The sequence below is a fragment of the Diplotaxodon limnothrissa genome, linkage group LG20 (genome assembly GCF_057381915.1).
Source record: "Diplotaxodon limnothrissa isolate DT_005_m linkage group LG20, D_limnothrissa_male_GT1.1, whole genome shotgun sequence".
NCBI classification, from domain to species: domain Eukaryota; kingdom Metazoa; phylum Chordata; class Actinopteri; order Cichliformes; family Cichlidae; genus Diplotaxodon; species Diplotaxodon limnothrissa.
In genome coordinates this window covers 12,492,308-12,518,126 of record NC_140615.1, presented here as the reverse complement: position 1 = coordinate 12,518,126, position 25,819 = coordinate 12,492,308, and the positions used below count along the sequence as shown (strand labels likewise).

Here is a 25,819-nt window from a genome sequence, read left to right as displayed (position 1 = left end):
TGCTAGCAACCCAGTGTACAACAAATGGTGTTAATGAGAATTGGACCGATGCCTGCGCCCTCAGATTGAAGTTAATTTTGTCACGATGTCCATTTAAAAGTGGCCGAGATTGGCTATCTCGAAGGAACAGGACAGATCGCAGAAAGAGAGAAGACAGAACAAATGGGCGGGAAGAGTTGTAGTTAGAGGGAGGGCATGTCAGGACAGCTGGATGAATGCGAGAGGGGAGAGAGTAATAGAGTTAAAAAGACGAGAGAGGAAGAATAGATGTGAAAAAGAGCCATGGTGGCGAGGAGCTAAGAGTGGAGGATAAAATACAGCTTCCAAACGCAGGAGTGAGGAAAACGGGGGAGCCCTGTGAGCTCAGCGTGGATGGGGTTCATTAAAGCACTCGCCTCACCACAGGCTCTGACTGCTAAAGTAATAACGGGTGAATTCAGATGGGCTGTGGCAGAGGGCAAACCCATCATCCACCAGACGCCTGCTAGCCTTTCCCACAGTTGGCGTTGGCCTAGAAACATGGCCGCGTGGCAGGAAGGCTCTCCACTGTTTAATCTGAACGTGTAATATTTCTAAATCCTATTAGAAAATGACCTCTATTACAGAGGAAATCCTCATACACCCGCTTCTCTCTCCTTTTTCTGTCTTCCCCTCGTTTCAAGTGGAATACAAAAGAGTCAGTGGTTGAATACGTTGGCGCTTGTTGCATGTTTCCTTGGTGGTTCCCTTCTGACATTTTTGTGTCTACATCCAGGTCTAACGTGTGCCGACGTCCACGACCCGTGCAGCCCCACCAGGTGCCATCCGTCTTCCCAGTGCCAGGCACAGCCCGAGGGAGGCTACAAATGCGAGTGCCCCATGGGACGTGAAGGAAGACACTGCGAGAACGGTAATCTCTCCCGGACACAACAGAGTTTTGGTCTGGAGTCTGCTGTGTAGCACCCTCCTCCATGCCTATTTTCCCTCTTCTGTGACATTTCCATTCCCGCTGAATCGAAAAAGGAGATCAAATGCAGAAGAAGGGGGGGGTGCAAAAGCCTTCAGGGTGGAAGGGAAAGGGAGGGTTGGTGGCATACAGAACTGAGGTAGATGATTGGCCCCGTCGGGCCATTCACCACATCGACTCTGCTACGCTTGTTAGTGGGTAGGATGCAGCCTCCCTCCCTGCCTTTCTGCCCACAGGTGTTGTGTTCAAACATGTTTGTTGGTACTTAGTTTCACATGGCAGAACCAGGCTGCTGCTGGGAAAAAGACCGGAGCACAGCTCAGCTGCTTTTGAAGTTCATCATTAGCACTTTGGGCGGTGTGGCATTCTGAAGTCTACTCATGTTTATCCCTCCCTTCCTTTGTAGATGTTGTCATGAATGCTTGCAGAAGTTGACTTCTGCAAGTGTGAATTAAAAAGAATATATTCCGATGCAAATCCTGAACAAAAGAGAAACGCGCTACCTTGTAACCCTGGGAATTCGGAAAAAAACCCAGATGGGAATAGCCTCTTTCTCCTTCGCCTCGAGTCCAAGTTAGCAGGTGATTAAAATAAATTGAGGCGAACCAAAATCAATGCCATGTGAGCGGGAGCGTCTCCCATTCCAAAAGGCTATTTTTTTCACACGAATCAATGAGATGACTAATCGCATCAGTCCTTCCTGCCCGCGGTGATTAATGGGAGCGTCAGTCAGCCAGAGTGTCAGCCCCCGAGAGGAGCTCAGAGATAAGGTGGCAGCCAGGCGGACATCCCCTCTGAGGGCTGCACTGAGAACAGTTAAAAAGACAGGTAGCTTAGAGCGCTCTCATCAGAAGCCTGAAGGTGAATTGGTCGTAATATGAAGTGTTTGTATCTTAGCATGTGCGCGTGTGTGCGCGCAGGTTTAGCTGAGCTGTGGCTTCCATTTCAATTCCACCAGGGGTTTGTCAGTGTAGCTCGCTGCTATAATATTCACAGTCAAGGACTTTTCTCAAGGGTGTTCCAGTAGTACTGAATGGCCTACTTTACTCAATGCTTTTACCCTGTCATAGTGTAAATCATTACAATTTAGTGATGGAAGCACAATCATTAGGATTGAGGCAGTACACACACAGACCAAAAAAAGGGGGCTTGTCAGTTACATTAAGCTAGGTCTTTGTGTGAGATTTTCTTTTTTGTGTATTCAAGCTGCTTGTTGCCATTTCATTTTTTGATACTGTGGGTTTATTAGAAGTACTAATTGGGTGTCATTACTCCACCATCAACAAAATTGCCACAGAGCTTGCCACTGACTTAGCAATAGAAGCAACGGCTCGCTAAATGCCGCTTCTGACTTAAAGACCAAAGACCAGCTGTGGAAACTTTAACTTGACGGAAATTTTCTTAGTCGTCAAACTCAGTCACCCACGCATCATGCAGCTTTCCTGGTCATCCAGCCTCTTCCAATGCCTTGCCCTCTGCTCACCTATTGATCGATGTGCTTTCAGTTCAAGCGCTAGGTAAAAAACAAGAAAAACCCTCCAGACTTGCTCTATAGGAAACTACATTCTGAGAAGCTCTTAAAGTGTTCACTTTAGCAAAGGATTCCTTGTTGCGTGCACCAGACTCTTTTTCCGTCTCCTGCGCGGTGCGTGCCGTCATCATCATTAGCAGTCTTCTGCACAATAGCTAATTAGCTTTCTCTTCTATGTCTCCCTTCCCCATCCTGACTAATCCCAGCCAATTACGAGTAAAAGCTTTCTTGCCGGCTACATAGATAGGTATGTGTATATGTGTGAGCATCTAGCGTGGCACATTCCTCTCAGTGATTGTAGCTTTTGCAAGCAACACCATAAACACATACTCCCACAGTGACACTTGAACGATTTTTAATGTCAAGCTACTTGTTAGCGGGATGGCACAGTGCCTGTCCTAATCACTCCAGACAGCCAAAAGACGGGACAGCCAGACGTAGACCCTGTTGCTAAGACATGAATTTGTAAAAAGGCCTGCCAAAATACAATAGCCACATTATTTGATAGGTCCCAGGCTGTGGTGTTAAACTCCGCATGTCTCCAAAGGTCCTTTGTTATACAGTGGCGGGCTGTGTAATCAGTCTGACATAAGGGTTTTTTAATTTATTTAATTTTTTTGTTTGAATTTCCGTCAGGAGAAAGTCTTAATCCCAAAAGCTATAAAAACACAAATCCATCTCTCGCCTTAATGCTGACAGGCTCTTCAAAGATGTACTGACTATCCCTGAATTTCAATTTTGTCAGCAGCAAAAACGACACCTGCGGTTCAATACCGTCTCTTTGTTTTTTTTCCCCCCAGTGGTTGAGAGGCAAGGGGCTTACATGCCACTGTTCAACGGAGACTCTTACCTGGAGCTGAAGGGGCTACATCTGTACGGGCACGATCTGCGGTAAGTCCCATGCCTCAGTGTGAAACCCACATGTATTATTGAACACCGGATACCACGTAGGTCTCACAGACTGAGCTTGTTCTGTGCCTAAAGCCAACACCCTTCTTTAAGCCTGGACTGAACTGACAATGACGGAAACAAGTAATGCTGTCTAAGTGTGAGCATGTAGAACATACAATGTCTTTATATACTGGAGAAACAGTGTTGATGCACCAGACACAGAAAAACATCTAGGAGATGTTTCTAGGAGATCCTCTTAAACTCACGTGTGTGTTTTGCTTCTGTTACATCTGCAGTCAAAAGGTTAGCATGACAGTGGTTTTCATGGCCAACGACTCCAATGGTTTGATCTTTTACAACGGCCAAAAATCAGATGGAAGAGGAGACTTCATCTCACTGTCCTTGAGCGGTGGATTCCTGGAGTTTCGCTACGACCTGGGGAAGGGACCTGCCACCATAAGGTTACCACGACTTGAGAATCTAAGAGGGTTTAAGTTATCAAACAAGAAAACAGAGAAATATAAAACTGTGCATGTGTGTGATTCAGGAGTAAAGAACGGATCCAGCTGAATGTGTGGAACACCATCAACCTGGAGCGCTCCAACCGCAAAGGAGAGATCATGGTGAACAAGAAGGGTGCTGTCCGAGGAGAGGCACCAGTAAGAAAACCGCAACCCACCAAGCTACTGCTAATGGTTATCTTGCTTTTAGCATGGGGCCAGTGCTATCCTTACCCTTATGTCTGCCTGTATTTATATGTGTATATACCCCTCTGTGTGCCTATGCCTCATCTACGCCACATCATGCCCCTATAAGTAGTGTCCAAGTTACTGCTTACCCAGTTTTGCTGATTTTTTTTGTACACAGTCCCAGAGCGTATAGTTTGTTCTAACCTAAAGTATGCAGCTATCTCCAGAAATCCAGCAATGCAAGAGGGAGAGCTGTAAATATAGAAGGGGCAGTCTTAATTTTGTAATACTTCTTCAAGCTTCCTGATTTTCTAGAGATAAAAGTTAGCATTACCTACCAAATTCAAAAAGCAGCCTTTTCTGCTGGTATACAGTCAATTTCATAAATCCAGCCTTTGAGGGTGCTGCCTAGGGAGGTGGAGGCAGATCAAGGAGATAGCAGCAGCGAGAGAGTGCGTAATGAAAATTTTAAACCCGGCGACTAGACTAATAAAGCAGGTACATGGTTCCAAATGAAGGCGATCTAATAGTTTGATCAGTCTGCAAGTCATCCAATTATATTAAACAGTGTAATTTGTGACTGTGAACATGCACTCTGACAACTCCATCAACTTCCTCTAAGATGCAACACTGCTTTTTTCTTTTTTTCCCCTCTCTCTCGCTGCTCAGTCACCCCTCCTCTGCCTCCCCATCGTCCGTATGGTAATTGTGTTTTACTCCAGCAACGGAGGCAGAAAATCTTATTAAAGAAAGAGAGCAAGGGAAAAGCGAAGATGAGTGGGGGGCTGGTAGGACGCAAGGGATGAGCTGAGACTAGTTATGGAGCTCATTGCAGAGACCCTATCCAGTATTGCTCTAAGCTAATTCTCTCCCACTTCAGCGCTAAGAACCAGGAAGGCGTTACAATACGCTTTGCTCAGAGAAACCTATATCATATCAAAGGTGGTCGCACACAGGAACATATATGGATGCATATAGCATGTTCATTTCAAAGTCTGTTCAGGCTGCTGACGTAATGAACTACAAACTTTCAAAGGTTCGGATAACAGAAATAATAATCTACTTCACCTCATATTGAATGGCTGTGGTCTATAAATGAGGTTGGGTTAAGTGGCACTATTCATAGACTCTCATCCATGAAGTGTTTTTTTTTTTTCCTCCTTTTCATCTTTTGCTAATGGCATCGTATGTTTCATGCACGGCCTTCTTAGACTTACTGTCTTATTTGCATTCATGTTCTCTAGTGTAAATACGCACTTGCACAGCTTTGTGGTTTCATGTGTGTGTATGTATATAATGCAAAGGTGTGCTGTCCACATTTTATATTCTTGTTTAACGTGTCTGTCTCACATGTCAGTGCTTCACAGCGGCTTTTTTTTTTTAATATTCTTGCAGGTGCGTGTGTTATAGTACGTGTGTGCTTTGTGAGCTTTTGCATTTGCCTAGATCTGCATGCTCCTTTGTGCACAGACACTTTCTAGTTACCCTAATAACTCTCTTCCTCCCTATTTTCTTTCCTTCTCTATGATGTGCTGTCTGGAAATAAGAAATCACGCAAGGTAATTAGACAAGTCCCAGTCACACCTCAGCCCCGCATTTTGTTTGAGCCACCTCGCTGTGTCCTCTTACCCTCATCTCTTCATGCAACAACTGCACAGACCAAAAAAAGGGTACTTCTGCAGAGCTGCAGGCAGCTTTAAAGGTGCCAGTTCTGTAGAACAACTTTGCCATTTTCATAAGCTCATAAACGCACACACAGCACCAAAGAGGAGATGCTCCTAAAGAACAAGGTTTGGCTTTCACCTCGGTCCATCTGCTGTGGGGGTGGGAAGGTGGGAGGTAAGAAGGAAAAGAAGGAGCCATCTTTGCGATGGCCATTGTTTTTAGCAACAAAGAAACGTCTTCATTAGTCTGCCGTAGGCGGGGATATCACGCCAGTGCCGCGTGCCTGTCGGAAAGTGAGAGCGAAGACATGGGAGGTGAGGAGGATATATACCGTAGGAGACGGTGAGGTGCTAAGCCAAGCCTGGCTGTTCTTTTGTCATCTGCTCTCACTTTTATGCACAAGAACAATCCTCCATAATATCATGAACTCGCTCACTCTTTTACCCATTACGACACAAGTCTCACTGAACATCACTGAGCAAGAATCACCCCATGGAACCAGCCATCCTCTTTCAACAGGTGGTTATTATTACCTGGAAGAGGGGGAAAACTTAGAACATGATCTACCATTCCATTGCATGCAGTTTCACTTAGCGTCATAGAAGTGTAGCTTGACATAGATAGTGAGTACTTAAATTCCAGAGTATCACTCTATGAAGGGGTAAGATCTCAGGGAAGGTGCAGTATGTTTCTGTAACTCTATCTGCAGAGTAGATGGGTGTTGTAGAGCAGTAATGTCTGCATACAGAGCCTGAGGTGGCCATCTTTGCCCTACAGTTTGGTGACAACTTTTGGCAAAGCCTAGAGGCAACAGCCACAACTGGGTCCAGCCGCTTTGGCCAAAGTCTCTGCTCTATCTCAGCTGGAAGCGGCTCAAGGTGCAGCGACACAGCCCCGGGCTTCAGCCAAGCACCACAGCCTCCCGCACTCCAAATCCCATCCTAAATAAAAGCCAGCCTGATGCCAGCTTGCCTGCACAAAGCCAGTTTATTTGGCCCCTTCCATCATTTTTACAACAATTAACTCCACTTTAACCCTCTGGCAATTACTGCCCTACATAAAATAAAGATCATTAATTCCTTCCTTCTGAAGTGGGCCAGTTCTCCCATGCAAAAGTAGCAAAGAGGCACCTTGCTAATGCAAAGCAATTGTTCCAAAGGTTTGGTGGAAAGAATCGAATTTCATAGCCGCCTGCTGCACAAATGAATTGCAATTAATGTGTCTCCACACTCAACCGTTTGAAAGGTCGGTGCTTATAATCAGCCATTCATTAGAGATGTCTGTAAAGAACCATCCATATCTCCAGCCCAGCCTGCTTCTGATTTTCCTTTGTAGTCTCTTTTTATGTCGCACAGATAGAGGATAATTGACCACTCTCTCTGAGAGACACAGAAATCAATTATGTTGTAATGTATCAAGTGTATTGGCGTGGAAGGAAGGCAAGGAAGTTCAGTTAAAGCCTCTGCTGGCTTTAGTATTAAATCTTTTTTTATGGGACATTTGTGACATGTCTGTAAATGTGGTATGTGTATTAATCTCAGTCTTTATATCTTGGGTAAAAGGATGCAATTTATTTCCTGGCTCCCTTGACTGCGGTAAAAGTATAAACCAATATGTTCTGAATAGGAAACTCTTGAGAAAAGTTGATGATGGGTTATGGGAAAGAGTCAATAAAGACATACAGAGGTAGATGTAGAGCTATTTTTGCGGGGTGCATCGCTGGCTCATCAGCTGAAACGTGTCTGTGTCCTTTCTCATCAGAACCAGCACGTAGATCTTAACCTGAAAGAGTCTCTTTTTGTTGGTGGAGCTCCCGATTACAGCCGACTAGCAAGAGCCGCTGCACTTACGGAAGGCTTCAAGGGAACAGTCCAGCAGGTAAATTTATACATGTCTCTTTGTAAACGAATTAATGTGTCATTAACTCATATTTTCGATTCTATGTTATTTTAATGACCTTAGACATACAGCAGCAAAGTCCAGCGATAAGTTACTCGCTGTACTGCTATAAGCCCTCGCATTAGTAATTTTCCATTATGAGCTCACTCTGTGACGGACAGTGGCTGTGCTCATTTGGATTAGTGCACACTAATAATAGAATGCACATTTTTGAAGTCTTTCCATTTTGCTATTCTCAGATCTTTCCCTGACAACTTTCCAGTTTTTTTTTTTCTTCCTCCACTTTCCAGCAAAAATCTCATCTCAGAGTGCCAAAAATAACTTGGTAGAACAAAGGCTGGATGTTACTGTTTGCGCAAAGTTGTCATTAGTTATCCTCTCCAAACTTTCCCTTGACAGTTTCGAGCAAATCAAAAGCTAAATGTGGCGTTTGTCTTGCTTGGCCTGTAGGGAATAATTAATTATGAGGAAGTATTCCGAGTCTGGTGTACTGTTTAACACGCGTGTTGTAATTTTCGGAGGCAATTTTCGGTCTGCAGCAGCAGGGGATTCGTCTTCAGAGGTGCGTGTTAAACTGAATCTACAGCCTCACTGTACGCATTTATTTACTTGTAGGATGTGTCGCCATAATTAGATTTAAGGATGGTTCGGCAGAAAACACAAAACCCTTCATGGATGTGTTCCTTTGGATAACAATCAAGAGTGGTAAATGATAATCTTCAAGTGGTGTGCTAAGGAGGCGAGAATTTAATCAGATAATTTTAATACCTTAAACGACTTATCAGAGGTAATAGGCATACGAGCATGACAAGAATTATATTGTAAATGCAGCACTTCAAAGAAAGGTCACTAAGACTATTACATAAATGCATGTCTTCAAAAATAGTAAATGAGGAGTGTTTATAAGATTTTGTTGATTTGTCTCCAAACGCATGCACACACACACACGCACGCACGCACGCACGCACGCGCACACACACACACACACTGCTATAAAGCTAGCCCCACTGAACTATGTAGCATGTATTTACTGCACATTATGTCCAGTATGCTCTGTTCTTTATTGAAGGTCAACACAAAGACAAACAGTGAAATCTCAGTGAAATAACTGATCGAATACAGAAGACACCTGCGTACAAGAGCTGTGTTTTTTTTAATATATATATATATATAAGACAACACAATCCTGTTTGGTGTGAAATGGGTGTGGCCTAGTCAGAAAAGGATGATATCCTATATTTCTTTGCTCCAAACAGGATTCAACAACATCTGGAGAAAAAAATATCTTAATATATTTTTAGATTTTGTTTTTGCCTGGTTACTAATAAGTAAAGGGCCGGGGGCCAGTATCAATCCGTCAAAGATTGACAAAAAATCTGTCCCACAGAATATCTTTGGAAAATGTGAAGGAGCACATTTTAACTGTGTGGACATTCACATTACACCAGTAAATAAGTAAGAGATTAACAATTAGACTACAGAAATTATGATTTTTACATTGAAAAAAACAAGAAAGAAAAGAAAAAAGACATTCTCTAATTAACAAATATTTTCCATTTTTTTATTACAAGACTTTCTGTGCATTGAGCTGACAGACTTTTTTCTCTATTTTTACAGATTTATTTACTACAGTTTAAGCCAAAATTAGCAAAATCAACATGTAGAAAAGCTGTATTGATGAAATTGCACTACTTTTTGTTATATTAAAATATCTCAGGAGTCTCACTGGTCCGGCCCGCTTAGGATCAAAGATCAAAGATGGCCCACGATGTAGAATGAGTTTGACATCCCTGGTTAAGTACAATCAAACCACTGAGTCATCGTGATGTTTTCCACATTTTTATTTTGCTGCTTATTTAATAATTGATATTTGATTTTAGTGATGTACTATCTCAGAAATCCCAAATATGACTCTCCACTGTGGCTCAGATCCAATTTATTTCCTCCCGGTGCCTTTTGAAATATGCGGCCACTAGCGAGAACGTCGCTAGTTGCCGAGATGCATGCTTTTTGTTTCGTAAACGTCTTCGAAGCCAGACTGAGGTAACACCTGCTGATAACGCCCTGTGTGCACTGCTTCTAGATCACTCTGATGGGTACGCCCATCCTCAGGGAGGAGAATGCCTTGCGCTCCAGCAGCGTAGCCATGTTCCAGAATCACCCCTGCTCCAGGGAGCCCTGTCACAACGGTGGCCGCTGCAAACCTCAGCTGGACACTTACAACTGCGAATGCCTCAGCGGCTTCTCAGGGCAGCACTGCCAGAACAGTGAGTACCGCTGCCATCTTTTGTCATCTGTCCTAACACATACATTACATTTGGCTTTATCCTAATCCGAGTGAATGAACCAGAGAAAATCTCAGTTCTTAAACACATTTCCTACCCCTACTTTAAGGACCAGTGTGATTTCTCTTTGTGTAAGCCAGTGGCTAACAATACTTGCTGGGTTGAGATCACCTTATCATGTTTTTGCACGGCTTCAGTGAATCACTGTAACCGTACAAATTGTTCTATTTCCTCATCCAAGATGATCTGGTTTTACTCCAGAAGCATAGCATTTTGGGCTGCTTTTAAAGCATAGTATGAGTGGCACTGAAATCAGTGATGCTTCATGTAACACTGCTTGTTCTTGGCTTGCCTCTATAGAAGGTAAAATATGAGTCTCAATTTTTTCTGCTCATAAGACCTTTATTTCCATTGTGCTCTGCCATTGCGAGGTAATAATGCCAATATTAGACATGTGATGTCTCTTTTATGTCACTCTCATTATGTATTGATCTCAAACTAACGCGGCACTTACGAAAATGATGAACTGTGTCAACTGAATATTTATGAAAGGAAGGGGTTGCGCATTCCTTTCATCATCTTCGTGATACTCTGCCAGACGTGCGCTCGTTCGGGGCCAATCTGTCTTACATACTCAGTCGTTGCTTTTGCCATTAACCTTGGGCGTGTGGCCAACGCACCAATCCACCTACCCCATGCTCACACTTCATTGCCTTCGGCTCTGATAACTGAATCTTTATTGATTGGTGCGATCTCATCCTCTCATCATTCCTCGCCCCGCCCCTGTCCTTCACAGCCATCCACGAGAAGTCTGCTGGCGAGACCGAGGCCATCGCCTTTGACGGACGGACGTTCATCGAGTACCACAACGCTGTTACCAGGAGGTAAGAAAGACTACAGTCCGTTCAGCATCATCCACCATCTCTGCTGTAGAAGCTATTAGCCAAATAACCCCTCTTTTCTCCATCTTCTCCCGTGGTAAGCTGTGATGACAGTGTTGATGATATCATCAGCGCTGGGGCTAATAGCTCATCGTTCTGTCTGTGGCAAGTCCCGCTACGCTTTTGACAGGATTTCACTAATTAGCGAGACAGTTAACAATCACAGTGTTGCCCAGAGCATGCTCGGTTCGCCCTGTGGTCTACCCCGTAGCTCGCACTGATGCTGAACAGTAAGCACACACATGATTAAACTTCTCATCCTATTTTGATGTGGTCATCATGTGTGGATGACCGTTTTTCATCAAGCTTTCAAAGATGTGTTGGCTTCAATTTTAACTCCCCATAATGGGGAAAGAAAGCCGATGACGTAGTTGGAAAATGATTTCTGGGGCTGTTGTATAAAAAAAACACAAAAAAAACAGCAATGCACTCACTTCAGGCAACTGATGAGACATTTTTAGTCTTCCATCCATCTACAAGGTTGGCAAGAGAGCGCCTCCAGGTTGGAATAAACAAAAATGTTTATGTGACGAGCCTGAAACGACGTCAAGCATACGGCTCTATATCTTCGACTCGCAGCTCCTCACACAAACACTCAGAGGTGTGAAAACCGGGTTACGGTGTGCAGATCATCATGCTGCCGTGGACGCTCATACCTCACACTCACTCAGAAACAACTGGCTGGAGAATCACATATCCGTGTGTGCCTTTTGATGTGTCTTTGCTGCTTGTTGATGGCGTTAGCATTCCAGTTGTTCGTCCTCTGTCCTTGACCTCCCTTGTCTTTGTCCACATGTGTCTTTGTTTCATGTGAATGTCCTTCACTGTCTTTCCTTTTCACTCAAGCCAACTGACCAATGAGATCCCAGAGTAAGTAGACTTTAACACTGGGTATTTACCCAAGTTTCAAATCCAGCTCGACTAACAGCAGTAAAAAAAAATTTTTTTTAAAATCCATGTTTGATAACCCAAATGCAAAGATTAAAGCACATTCAGTTTCCCGTCTTAATATCCACACAGAACTCATCTTAACCGTTAAAGCCAGATTTTCACATCCAAGGCCCATATCCATAATTTCATTTGACAGGTTTCCTTATTTTTAATGCATCATGCATTGTCATTAGCTCCTGTCTTTTTTTCCTTTCAGTGCAAAGGGAAGCATGAATGTTTGCATGATAAGCATTGTGCACAGCCCTCCGAGAAAATGAATTGCTGTACTGAGAATGTGCAATATTTTATGCATGGTTGTAGCTCGTTCATAAACAAAATGAATTGCCACGTGCTTTATGCTGAATGGCATTAAGCGCTAATGTGAGAAATGAATGAGACCCCTTGAAAACTACAAGAGGAGGTTATACTAAATACAACTCAACCTAGTTTCTGGTGCCTGTGGAGTTTGTGCGCGGGAAAACCCTCGGTCATGCCTTAGTTATTAAAGGTTTTTCTTCCTGCTCATTAGCTCGGTAAGTAACCTCTTTTTTTAAAAAGCGCTGAAGCAGAATTCGGCTCAAATTAAGCCGACTGGATTCCGCCCAGAGTTCCACTCCATGCCAGGGCTTCTGTCATTTCATTTTTGCCAGATCTCTAACTGTAATTGTGAATAATTACAGAGTCGACTGTACAGAAAGGCTGTGACATGTTAATCACAGATTTGTCTCCCTTTGTAGATTAGACCTCCAATTGAGATCTCTCTCCTCAGTGTGTAGCCATGGGCATCAATCTCACTTAGCAGCAGGGGACAGCGGTCCTTGAAGCCAGACTGTCAAAAGTTTAATGGATGTCACATTTACTACGAGCCACAATGAGGGTGAATCTAACCATACCAGGCTCTTGGTGCAGCACTCTAAAGGAGCACAATCAATTGGGTGGGATTTGATCTGGTAAAAGGAATGAATACATTTCTTGGCCATTAAGTGGCGCTAAGGCCAAAATGTCAAACTTTAACCCTGGGTTAATGTTTTGGTTACTATTTACAGCACCCCTTTGATCACTCCTCCTCCTCCATATCTGGAAGCTCAGGTCGATTACGCTCAAGCTCCATTATTTCAGAGACAAATCATATCTGGCCATGACTCTCAACTGATACGCGCTTGACCCCATTTTTGGACAATTGCCCAATTTTTCTCATTCGCTGCTTTCATCTCTGGACAGAAGGTAATTGGTGCAGCACTGTAGCGTGCAGAGCCATAAATATAAAGGAGCTGGTCAATAATTGGACGCTGACTTAAAGCGGGCTCTGCACCTCAGTGGACACTGACCATGAATGTGCTTAATCTTGATGCTTCACTCGTTTAAAAAATGCTTGATCCCAAGGCATTTTGGAGAGTTAGTCATCCATCTTAATCTCAGCGGTTCCCTTAAGAACCTTTTTATGGTTGTGGTGTTATCAAGGCTAAGCTACACTCTTCCTATGATCACACAACAGTTGTTATCGACTTGACGTGGTCGATATTGTAGTAGAGCAGATAAGTTATGCTTTTTGCAGCTCCAGGCCTAAACTAGACCTCCTCCCTCCCTCCCTTTCTCCTTGTTGCCCCTTGCGCTTACACTGCATGCCGTTGACTTTCTCCCCCTGCTCCCTTAAGTCCCGAGTCTCTGGAGAACCCATCCGACCAGAGGTGAGTCTCTCAAAGCTATCAAAAATGTGGTGCTGTCGGCTTGCGTATCACCTCCTCATTCCTCCCCTTCCCTCCAGACAACCCCTCGTCGACCTCTCACAGGGCTAAATCCTCCTCCGCAGAGACAACACTGTTTCCATTACTGAGATAGAGTTACCAATACGAAAGGCAAAGAGCCTCTGCATATGCTTCAATAAATTCTGAAAAAGTTAAGAGCTCTGATAACAGCACAAATCCATCCAGAGCTGCAGTCTCTTTGCAATAGCTGTCCTCCCACATGGCTTTTTATTATTCTAAGCACTACTGCCACCTAGAGTTGAAACGTAGGTCCACACCCTGAGAGGCCTTTTTCAGCTTTGAAAAAAATCCGAGAAGATAAAACTCTTCCATTTCCAAAAAGAAACAGCATCACAGCAGAAATCTATGAAGTCTGCGGTGTATATGAGATCTAGAGCGCTGTGCGCCGCCGTTGTTTTATTCATGATATATTCAGCACTTTTAATAACCTTGACCTTATCACTGACAATCCGCTCCAGTGGAGATTTATTGGGCCCTGTAAGCTCTTTGAGGGTTTGCCAGGAGAAGGTTCACTAAACTGTATTTTTTGTTAGTTTTTTTTTTTTCTCTCTGGAGAAATTTTTTTTTTTTTTTGGTGTGTGTGTGTGTTCCTGTTTACCTCAGCAGTTTTGGTTAATCAAGGGGGTCGATGTTTGTAACCTAAGCATGTTTTTGGAAAAGAAAATCCTTTTTTCCCCCTCTGCTTCTGCTGAGGCGACTGGCATCATTTTTGGCATGAGCTTTCAAAGTTTATTTCCTCCAAAGTTAAATATCATCTTGCTGCTTTGTTTAGACATCATTTAATGGAAGATAAACAGGAAAAAAAAATGAAGAAAATCTCCTCGAGGTTAAGGAGAGCTGCTATTCTCATTCTCTCTGTATTCCCTCCCATTTCCTGTCCTGTTTGTACTCCCATGTGCTTCCCTGTTTGCTGTGCTGACTCCCTTGCCTTGTTGTCTTGTCTTGTCTTGTCAAATCTATCTCCAGGTCTGTGGTGTTGTTTTTTTGTTTGTTTTTTGTTTTAATTGAATCCACGTGTTGTTGGTTCTTTGTCGTACGTGCCCTCACCTTGTCTCTGTCTTTGTGTTTAAATACCCTTTGAAGACGTTGGAAGTAGTTCCATTTTGCTGATGTGCAAACAAATGTGCAGAGACTGAATGATGAGGTATGATTGCCTGGATGTCTGCTGTATCTCTGGTGGACTCACGGAGGACCTTTGTTAGTGTGTTTGTATGCAGACATGGATGTGCGGTGTTGTCTGTCTGTGCACGAATTCAGCAGAGGCACATTGCTCTGTGTACTTTTCTCGCGCAGCGGTGACAGTGGCTTACAGTGCCTCTTAAGGATAGAAGGGAAGTCTCCTAGTCTCTGCATCCAAATCACCCTGGCAGCTGTAGCAGTCAAGAGACGGGAGATCAAACAGCTGCCTAAACAACACACACAGAGCAATGCACAAAGCAACAAAGGAAGCAGTAGGCAGCAGTGCAGTTCAGGCTCAGTAGGATGTAGAAAAGCTAATAGCGAAACAGCCCCCTGCTACTCACCCAGCATCCTGATTCTCCTTCAAAATCCCGGTAACTCTGTTAGCATGTGATTGCAGAGTTAAAGCTACAAAGTTTTCTTTCTAAATATGTAAGCAAATAGAACCAGATGTCATCACAGGTAATGCACCTTTGAGACGACAGCACAGGACCCTTGCTTCCTATATGCAATATCCATAGGTATGTTAAAGATTAGAAATCTTTCTGATGTAGCAGACAAATAAATGAACATGTATTTTCTCTCCTTCTAGCGAGAAGGCTCTGCTGGTGAACAAATTTGAACTAAGCATCCGAACTGACACGACCCAGGGTCTGGTGCTGTGGAGCGGAAAGGGCGTGGAGCGCTCAGACTACATTGCCCTAGCAATTGTAGATGGACATGTCCAAATGACCTATGACCTGGGCTCCAAACCCGTGGTGCTGCGCTCTACTGTGCGTGTTGACACCAACAGCTGGATACGCATCAAGGCCAGCAGGTAAGACGGGAGACGATAGGTAACAGGGGATCAGTGATGGAAGCTTTTACATTTAGACCAGGATTAGAATTAATCCATATTGTGTTTGTGTTTCTGCACACCGTGATCTCCTGCATGAATCCTCGGCTACACAGCGATCCCTCACACTGAGATGACTCTGATTAGTTCCAGATTAACGTTATTTTCATGCCTGGTCATGCACGAGGATGATATTATGCATCAAATTGCTTTGACACGGTAATGAATGTTCAAAAAGGAAGAACATCCTGCAATATCCACACACACACATAGGCAGGAAATAAATGAGTAAAAAAAATAAGAAAAGTGAATGCGTATTTGTATGTGTATTTCCCTTTCATACACATCACTGTATTTTGCTCTGTAGATGACTTGCAAGAATGCTTGATTTAAAAGAATAGAAATACAGTATGAATAACATTGATATAGCTGCAAGCAGTGAAGACGAAGGTCCAAGCAGACTGTGAGCATTTGAACTGTCGTTGACCTCTCAGGACAGCTGTAGACATACCACATGCTTAAATTGCTATAATCTTAACAACTGGGACTTTCAAACCGTAGAACCTCTGCCTCACCAGAGAAGTGAAAATGACTTTGCCTCTGCAAAAACTTGGCTCACGAGACATATCATATATGCATACCTATGGTATTCCCCTTGTTTTATGTAAACTCAAAAGCTTCATAACAGTCAGAAAATGCATGTGATGTTAGTCTGAAAAAGTCTCATCGTTCATGGAGTTTCATGTTTTGTCACACATTAGTGAACCTCAGGGACATTTTTGTAACTTAGAGATTACAAAATGTGTGAAATCAATCATTAACAGATTTAATGCTTGAGACCTTAGATTGTGCAAACTTGCACTAATCCATGCAGCCAACTATGAAGTCTAAACCTGTTGCATATGTGTTGCTACCCGGAGGTGGAGTCTGATGCACTTTAATGCATAAGCTTAGTACTACTACCAAACATGGGTCTCAAGTGCAAAAAGTGCAAAGTGCAAAAACAAATGCCCTTCAGGCTTTTCCAGTAGTCAAGCCTGGATGAAATAAATGCATGAGTTACTTTCTCAAAGTCAGCAGGTGACAATTTTCGCAAGGGCCCACAGCTGGAAGGGGGTGGCTTTAACAACAGAATTTATTTGATCAGTTTGTCAGGACAGATGACGTTGTACTTACCACAAAACTAGTCAGTCACATCATAAACAGTTTTTGATACAGTTGAGCCTTGTCTATACAAACCTGTAGCAGGTGCATAGACACTCACCGACACTCACTTTCCTGTCTTCCTCTCACGTTCTGCCAGAGGTTTCTTAATGTTAAAAGGGAGTTTTTCTTCACCACTGTCGCCAAAGCACTTACTCAGAGGGAGTCATCAGATTGTTGGGCTTTTCTCTGTATTCTTAAACTGTCTTTACCTTACAATATAAAGTGTATTGAGGTAACTGTTGTTATGATTTGGTGCTATATACATAAAATTTGAATTGAATTTATTAGTTGCACTTGCTGGCACTGGATTGGACCCCATTTTGCCTTCAGAACTAAATAATTTCTTCGTGCCAGAGAATCAGTAAGAGATTTCTTTGTGGGTATATCCTAGTAGATTTCTGAACCACGCCATGTTAAAAGTCCCTTAAATCACATTTCTTCCACATTTTGATGCGCAGCTTGAACTGCAGTAGGTCGTCTAGGCTACGTCTTAATGCCAAGGTGACATGTATGACCAGATATTTGTGTTAACAAGTAGTTGAAAATGTGTACCTAATGTAGTGGCCAGTGACTGTAGGTGCATGTGCAAGAACAATAAATAACACTTGAATTAGAGAAAATAACATTTAGTAAATGAATAATGGATAGAAGAGAAAAAACACGAAGTGTGCCGAACTTTTCTGTCCCATGGTGATGTCACTTTAATGGATTTCTTCATTAAAAATAAATTCATTGCCCAAACTCAACACCTTCCCTGCGACCCCTGCATTATCGTCGGTGAGCATTTTACGTTCGGCATAGCGGCGACTGGTCACGTGGGGGGATAATTTGTTCGGTTTCATCACGTAAGGCGGGAATAATCGATCCCTGAAAAGCTGCTCCATCCATTTCAAACAGGAACTAGGCCAAATCTCATCCCAGACTAACAGGGAGACCGCATGAGAAGATGACATCATTTCGATGGTAATGATGGTGTAAATCGCAGCATGTGGCATACGACTCACAAAGCTGCATAGCTAGCTGTGTTTGTGGCTTGCCTCTAATGACAGTCTCTCTGCTGGAAGCCCACTTTAGCGGGGTTCAAATCAGCTCTGTCTTCACAATTCTTAAGTGTGTGCTAATGCGCCACATGGAGCCACCTCAAATAAATGGTGCTCTAACGGCATCTGTTAGCTGGTAGACAGGCACGTTTAGAACACTGCTTGGCAAAGGCAGTTATGTGAGTGCTTAGTATACTGGCAGTCGAGCAATAGAGTCTTGATGCCTCAAACGAAACGAAACTGCAATTTAAAGCTATTCGCTGTGACACACACGTACTCACTTCCAGTGCCCTTCTCCTTTTGTCTTTCTCCTCTTTAGAGCACTTCGAGACGGCTCTCTACAGGTTGGCAACGAGGCACCGGTGACAGGGTCATCACCTCTGGCATCAACACAGCTGGACACAGATGGAGCACTCTGGCTGGGTAGGTGGCCACACATGCAGGAAAAAGTTGAACTCTTAATTCAGACTTGAAAATGTGCCTAGCTATGCCATACATAAAGCATGGCAATGCTTGTAATTGTGCAGAATAGTGCTTTTTCATCCTAGCCACTGGTTGGGCTGCCAAAAAGTGAGCAATGAAGTCAATGCTTCTGGCAGGTGAAAAAAAGATTGCAGTTTAGGCAAAAAAAAAAAAGTCCAAGCCTATTCAGGTATTGAGTTGAGAAATGAAAGGCTATCTGACTAACTCCAAAGTTGTCTGCTCTCCTGAATTGAAAATGACCAAAGTCGGCCCATTATCTACCTCGAGTTCAATTTAAGCTGAACTTGGCTCAGAGAAATCGTTTTTGAAAGAACACACACAGCACCGCTGGATTGAACATTCTGAGGAAATAACATTGAAGACGGGCAGCAAAATAAAGTCAGACTGTTCTTTAAAATGCACAGTGCGCAGCGAAAAAAAGACGCAGGTCTGTGAGGAGAAGCAGCCCGAGTGACATTTAAAGAGCCTCGCCGCATGTAAGAGGTGTGCTCGTGCTCTCAGGTACACGTACACAAACACACATGGGGAGGCAGCGCAGTGGAACAGGTGCTGAGCGAGCCCTGCAGCAAGAATATATAATCCTCACGTAGCCCTCCCATCGAGAGCCCTTCTCCCTTTTTAAATCCCCTTTTCGCTGTTCATCATTAATTCATCTGTAACTCGCATGAAATTAGCCCTGTCGACTCCTGATTCTGAGGCACACAATCCGATTAATGTGGGCAGGGACAGGGGATGTAAAGAGCTCAGCGGGAATGTGAACTCTCGGCCTCACAAAACATGGAAGAGATGGAGGTGCGGGGGTGAAATGAGTCGCACGGGCATCAAGTAAAGAGGAAAAGGGATGCAGGAGGGTTCTGACCCTGTAGATACCAAAGAGGGAAACAGAAAAGAGGGCTAAATAGGTAAGGCATGGAAAATGAAGCTATGGTCTCTCTCCCCCTAAGAACAGATTCAAAATAATTCTGAATAAAGATGTTTCACACTGTCTTAGTGAGAAAGACACTAATGACTACTTTATGTTTGCTCAAAACACCATCAAAAGAGGAACCTGAGCAGGCACCCAAAAATTAGGATAGCTGGAAGAATTACACCCGTAATGATTTGAGAGAGTTTGCTAAAGGTGAAATTGTGGTGGTTAGACGACTGGCTCAGAGCATCTCCAGATCTGCAGCCCTTGTGAGGTGTTCCCCGTTGCAGTGGTCAGTGTCTATTAAAAGTGGTCCAAGGAAGGAAGTCTAAGGAGCTTGGAAAGAAAAGCGTCTGGACTTCTTTAAGTTGTTTGAAGACGTTTCACCTCTCATCCGAGAAGCTTCTCCTGGGTCCGGGTACGGTTTGCCCCTCTGGGGGCAGGGGTACCTGAACCTGGCATATAGAGTATGTTTGGGGAGTGTGAATGTGTGTACAGTGTCTATTTGTGTCTGTCTCCATGTCGGGTGAGTGCCGAGTATTTGTTTGTGTATATGGAGGTGGGAATGCATGTTTGTGTCTGTGTGCGCCTGTTCGTCTGTGTCTTTATGTCATCTTGGGTCGTAGACTCCACCTCTCTGGGAACATCTCAGGCTCTCCGAGGTATGGAGGCCTATCTCCCCTCACCACACTCCCTGCCAGTGGCCGATGCCCTCAGATGTTGGTGTGTTGGTGGTTCTTGGTGTCTGGGGCTGGGCGCTCATGTATGTACCGGGCACCCCATGTACCGGCCTCTGGGCCTGAGGCCCGGTCCTTTCTGGCACAGCTGGCTGCCGGCAGAGCCTGCAGGCACGTCACTACAACCCCCTCTGGCCTCTGCTCCATGGCTGCTGGGTGACCTCTCGTTTGGAGCTCTCCTCAGATCTTCCCAGGAGGGTGGGTCCTCGTATTCTGGGGCCTGGATCTCCTCCACCTGCTTCATGCCCTGGGGGACGGGGCTATGGCTCCCCACACTCCCTAGCAGATCGTTACATGGAGAAACCTTTTGAATACAAGTGTGCCGATCCACACAGGTGTGCACACAAGTGTACACACGGGTGTTCACAGACACAAACTTCACCTTTCTTGGCTGCTACCTCAAAGCACATTGTGCGCTGTCGATCTTGCGTACTGCACACTAACATGTAAGCTATTAAGACTCGACTGTACACTGTGATCGTGTTTTCCTTCGAAACAGTAAATTCCGTTGAAGCAGCCTTTCAACGCCTCTCTCCGTCTCTCCTTAGCAAAGCTGACCCAGACAACAAAGTAAAGCTAGTTTTCAGCTACGAGCCCGACACGGAACCTAACGTATTAGCCAGAGGTCCCATTACTACGGTTCGGAGCCGCGGACCTGTTTTATATACGCGCGGAATAGTTTTCCATACGAGATCGCGGCAAAAAGTGCAGCTTTACCTAATGTCCACCCTACTGTTACTCATTTTATATTAAGATTTTAAATCTATTTGGTATTGTTATGGCGAGTTGCCTTCAGTAATAGTAATAGATCACACAGCAATAGTACATTCATGTAGTTGTAAAAAGCATGATGATATATTAAGTAATCCAAAGTATTCAGAATACGTTACAAAATACATTTTGGGGATGTATTCTGTAATCTGTAGTGGAATACATTTTAAAAGTAATCTTCCCAACACTGGTTGTGGTCATAAGTTTATATAGCATTTATCATGGGCATGAATATCATGGTAGTTTGGGGTGTTTTCATTATTTCTTAGAACTGTTCTTTTTCCAGGGTGAGATAATTCTACACCATACATCTTTAATGACTTTAGAAAACAAGAATTTGGTGCACAAGTTTGAAATTATTTGGTATTTTCTTAAACCACACAGGATCACAAATATTTAAATAAAGGCTAAACATATACACCCCCACTAATAATTGGCTTAGGAAGTTGCCCATAGATCAGACACTTTTTGTAGCCATCAACAGGCTTCCAGCATAATTCTCTTTTTGGCAGAATTAGTAGAGTTTATTTAAACTGGTTGGTTTCCTGGCACAGACTCAGCTTTTAAGCATAGTCCACAATGTTCAATAGATCAGATTCTACCTTTAACATCTGCAAACTTGCTGCAAACCATCAGCTCCGTTTCTGTGGGGGGGTTTTGAGCCACAGAGGAAAAGAATGATTTTCTGCTTTTGGTTTCTTTGAAATAAGTACGAGAAGAAGTGAGTAGTTAGCAGCTGTATACAAGTGGTGGCCCAGAGTTCGAAAAACACAACAACATAAAAAAAAAAAAAAAGTGACCATTTCTGAAATGTTTTGTTTTTAGTTTTCTTTTGCTTTCAGGATGCTGTTGTGTTTTGTACCTCAGGGCCAACTCAGCTATGAGCAGCAAAGAGCAGCACGTATAAGAAATCAGACTTCTATATACACAAAGGCTGCCAGAGGGCTGAGAAGACTAAGTGATGGACATGTGATACACGGGGAGTTTACAGCACGGCAGTGAGCACTTAGCACCAAAGATGGAAACAAATTAAAAATAATGAGGATGTTAAGCATTCATCATTTTATACTCCGTCACCACCTTTCTTTTGTAGTGTTTTTTTTTTTTAGTACTTTATACACCGTGTCAAATTAAAAGAACATTCTCTCTTCTCTGTCTGACTTCAGTTCTGTGTGACTGCCATGCTAGGCTCCATCTCACTTTGATCACGGCAGTCTGACAAATACACTGTCATCCTGTCATGTCCATCAGCTGGTGTCATAGTGAAAAATATCAAAGGCTGTAATACAACCTGACAAAACCATGTAGCTGCTTTTGTAGTTTGTACCAAAATATTTCAAAGGTTGGCTATTTGATGGATATTTCCAGTTTAATTCGTTGCAAAAGCCGAACCCTTATCCCGCTGTTTGATCTTTAAAGGGGCACTACACTGACTTTTAAGATTAGTTGACTAGTTGTGCAAAGTATTTTTCTGCAGGTGAAAAAAAGAAAAGTTTAAAGTTAAAAAGGAACTGCTGGCTGATTTGACTGAAATAACCTTTTCAGTGACTCACAGTCAAAGTAACCTCGTCTCCTGTCCCTCCTCAGGTGGTCTGGAGGAGCTGCCGGTTGCCCGCCGGTTGCCTAAGGCCTACAGCACGGGTTTCGTTGGCTGCATCAAGGACGTGGTGGTGGACGGGGTGGATCTCCACCTGGTGGAGGACGCCTTAAACAGCCCCAGAATATTACACTGTTCCGCCGCCAAATAACTCCAGCAAAGACAGAAATATCGCAAGCAATGAAAAAGAAAAAGAAACCCTCCCACCCGCACCCTCTATAGCGCCCATGTCTCCTGCTGTAATTATTTTCTATTTTTGTATACTTCTCATCGCTTTTTATATGGAAAGAAAATGAATATGTTGTTTTCATTTTTGTTTTATATATTTTGCTCTTATCCGCACCTCCGTTCACAGTAAAAAATTCCTTTTCTTTCAAGGCCCTTCTTTTTTTTTTTCCAAAAAGAAGGCACCTCGGTGAAAACCACAGATATTAAATCCATGTCACATTTGATGTTTTTAAAGAATCTTTAAAAAAAAAACAGCCCTACCAGTTTTTTGTTTTTTATTATTTTTTATTCTCATCCTTTACTTGAACACGGTGGACCCTGCTGATGATCTCCGGTTACTGCCTTGTCTCGGTGCCATATCTGCCGTTCCACATTCCCCAAGCATGGCCTATACATCTTTGATAGACACACATTCCCTCACGAGAGATGGATGCTGTAGCCGGTGCGTGCGTTTCTTCGATGCTGCAGCCAGCTGCCGACTACAGTCAAGAAACTCTGTATTCAGCCCTGGTATTCAGTCCACTGTATTTTCCAAATGGGACTTTTCAGAAATCAGTCAAGCTGCTACAGTGAGAAAGTACACAGTCATAAGCACTCGATCAACCCCATCTCACAGCACCCTGAAAAGAGGGAAAAAAAAGAAAAGAAAAAACTCTCCACTCGATCTGAATCCCATCCAAGCCTTTAGTTTTGAAATATGACTCACTAACACCGCAACCCGATGTGACGGAGAGAGAGCGCTGCGTGCAACAATGACTTGCATATTATTAGTCATAAGTCAAGACATGAATCACAGACATGGATAGATGTTATAAATATAGAGTATATAAATAATACCTGAGACTGTGAATATGTAAGATGGGTTCTCGTTGGAGAAATTGTGCTTCTCCTGTACTATTGTGCGTTCTGTTCTACAATCAGCAGATGAACTAATGATGACCACTATAAATGCATGCACTTCTGCAGTGTTGGTTTGAAAAATCTGGGGTTTTTTTTTGTTTGTTTGTTTGAGTCCAAGAAAAAGAATCTATTTTGAATAACTGGGAGTCGGGGGAGGGGGGCGTTTTTTGTTCTTGTTTTAAACGAATCGAGGTTCCTTTTTCTTCTTTTATTTTCACTTCTCAGTGATTTCAGAAAGTACAGGCTTCACAGACATCTTTAAAGTCTGGTCATTCCTCATTTTTTTGTTTTTTGTTTTGTTTGTGATAGATATATATTTCTGTATTATTCTCGGGAGCAGTTAGTTTTTGCAGGGCCTTTAATGGCGTCTAAGGGAAGAGTTATTACCATATCTGACCTTAAGGAGGTGCTGAAAGCAAAGACTGAAGAAAAGGACAGACAGAAAGGAGGCAAAGGGAGATCTTATCACGAGAGCCACTTCTCTTGGGAATGTCCTGTCAAACAGCAGTCAGTCAACACAAAGAGAAAAAAATCTTCACAAAAAAAGAGAAAAAAAAACTACCTGAGACTTAAATTCATGTTTTTGTATTTCACCTAGGAACATTCCTGGAGGAATCTTTTTTTTTTTCTTCTTTCGGCTGTTGAGTGAAAGAAAGAGAGAGAAAAAGAGAGAGACTTTGACGCTATTGTGACCCTTTGAAGCCATAGCAGCCGCAAAAAACTGGGAAAACATACATAATCCTTCAGTACTTGCGATCTAACCTAGTAACGCATGGGTTTGTTTAACTAGTGCGAATCCTGTACAATTCAGTGAACTGTTGCAACGTGGAGTCGTCTTTGCTGAACCACAATAAGCTTCGATGAATGACTGAAAGAAACTTGTTTTGATATGAGAACCTTGGCAATATTCTGAGACTAAATCATGCCTGTTCGTGGTTGAGTATCAAATGGTCTTGTACTTTTTCGTTTGTTCGTTTCCTTTTCTCTTAGGTTCCTAATTATCTTTCCCTCCTTAAAAGTCATCAAGCAACCTGTTTTTGTACAGCCCTGCAATTTTTAAGTGTAAATTTAGCAACAACGTGTGATCTGTGGAGGTTTATGTTTTTAGTACTATACACTGGAGCCATGTCTGACTTTTGTCTGTTCACCCACACGATGCTCTATACTTCTGTAAATGGGGGAGGAATAGCACTGAAGCTGATTGTGTGCGTCCGCACCAGGGCAGGAATCCCTCTTCTAGTGTCCCAAGATGCTTTTAAAATTCCAGCAGTCACTCTCTCAAAGCTTAAACTGGTCTTATTTTATTACACTCTTCTTGGAGTTTGACCACTTCAGGTGGAACCACTTGGACTCGAGAACACACACACACACACACACACAAAAGACAATTGCAGTCCATGTATGGTTTGGATGGAAACTATGAATTGCCTTAAAAACCAGTCATCTTGAACTGCGAGCAGGTGACGAAGACGTTATCCATGTAACTGTTTTGTTACTTTAGCCAGTGTATTAGCCTCATTCTGATAATGTAAATGAGTAATACAAAATAATAATAATAATAATGACTATATTAGTAATAATGCTCATACTCATATGAAAAAAATATCCCAGAGGGCTTACGCAAATATCCCATCTGGCTTTTTACAAAAAAAATCTTCTATTTACTGATTTTTGAATCTATTTTCTGTTCCTTATTTATGTCTACATGTGGATTACCCTCCATGTCTGGCCTCTGTAAACTACTGTCTGACTGCGCAAACCTCGTCAAAGGGCAGTGCACCGATAAGAGTGGCATGACCTGAACATTACTAACTTTATGACCTTTGTCTTGTGTTCCTACCACCATGAAATAAACCGTCAACCAAATGGAGTCTCATCTTGTCTGTCATCTTCATTTTGTCCTCATTTGTGCCACATCAAAGCTTAATATTTATTTTGATTACTGATTACAGGTCAGAACTTACAGCACTTACGTTTTCCTGCCACCCTGCATAATTCAGTTCTAATATGAGATAATAGAGTAGAGATCAAAGTTAGAGAATTATTCATGTTTACTTGATTTATTTTATTTTTTGCTCATTGGTGACTTTCATAGCTCAAACATTAGGGGAATACTAGGCCCAGTTGTGGCTATAGCACTCTTTTGGCAACATTTGAATGATTCATTCCAGAAAGTACAGTGATCTAAATTAGACAATAGTTTGCTATTTTAGCAGGAAAAAAGCAGCTTGGAAACTGAAATATTAATGGTTACAACTTTCAACCATTAGGAAGTATACAGGTCATTTTCTTGGAATGATTTTAGCACATCTGTGCTCGTGGGGCCTTACCAACATCTCACATTTCCCTGGTTCGATTTTGTTCTTTTCAACAGAATAGAGTTGCTAATCTTC

The 25,819-nt window shown here is 42.9% G+C and overlaps 1 protein-coding gene across 2 annotated transcripts in view; it reads left to right on the top strand.

The window, feature by feature from the left end:
• Positions 1-25,291, top strand: part of agrn (agrin) — a 174,209-nt gene extending 148,918 nt beyond the window's left edge. For both annotated transcript variants that reach the window (XM_085345367.1, XM_085345366.1), the window contains 10 exons: positions 755-889; positions 3,278-3,368; positions 3,665-3,829; positions 3,916-4,027; positions 7,484-7,600; positions 9,705-9,888; positions 10,703-10,790; positions 15,315-15,539; positions 18,123-18,226; positions 22,289-25,291. In XM_085345367.1, the coding sequence (XP_085201493.1) occupies positions 755-889; positions 3,278-3,368; positions 3,665-3,829; positions 3,916-4,027; positions 7,484-7,600; positions 9,705-9,888; positions 10,703-10,790; positions 15,315-15,539; positions 18,123-18,226; positions 22,289-22,449 (1,382 nt within the window). In that variant the 3' untranslated portion in view covers positions 22,450-25,291. The remainder of the gene's footprint in view (positions 1-754; positions 890-3,277; positions 3,369-3,664; positions 3,830-3,915; positions 4,028-7,483; positions 7,601-9,704; positions 9,889-10,702; positions 10,791-15,314; positions 15,540-18,122; positions 18,227-22,288) is intronic.
• Positions 25,292-25,819: the final 528 nt, after the last annotated feature.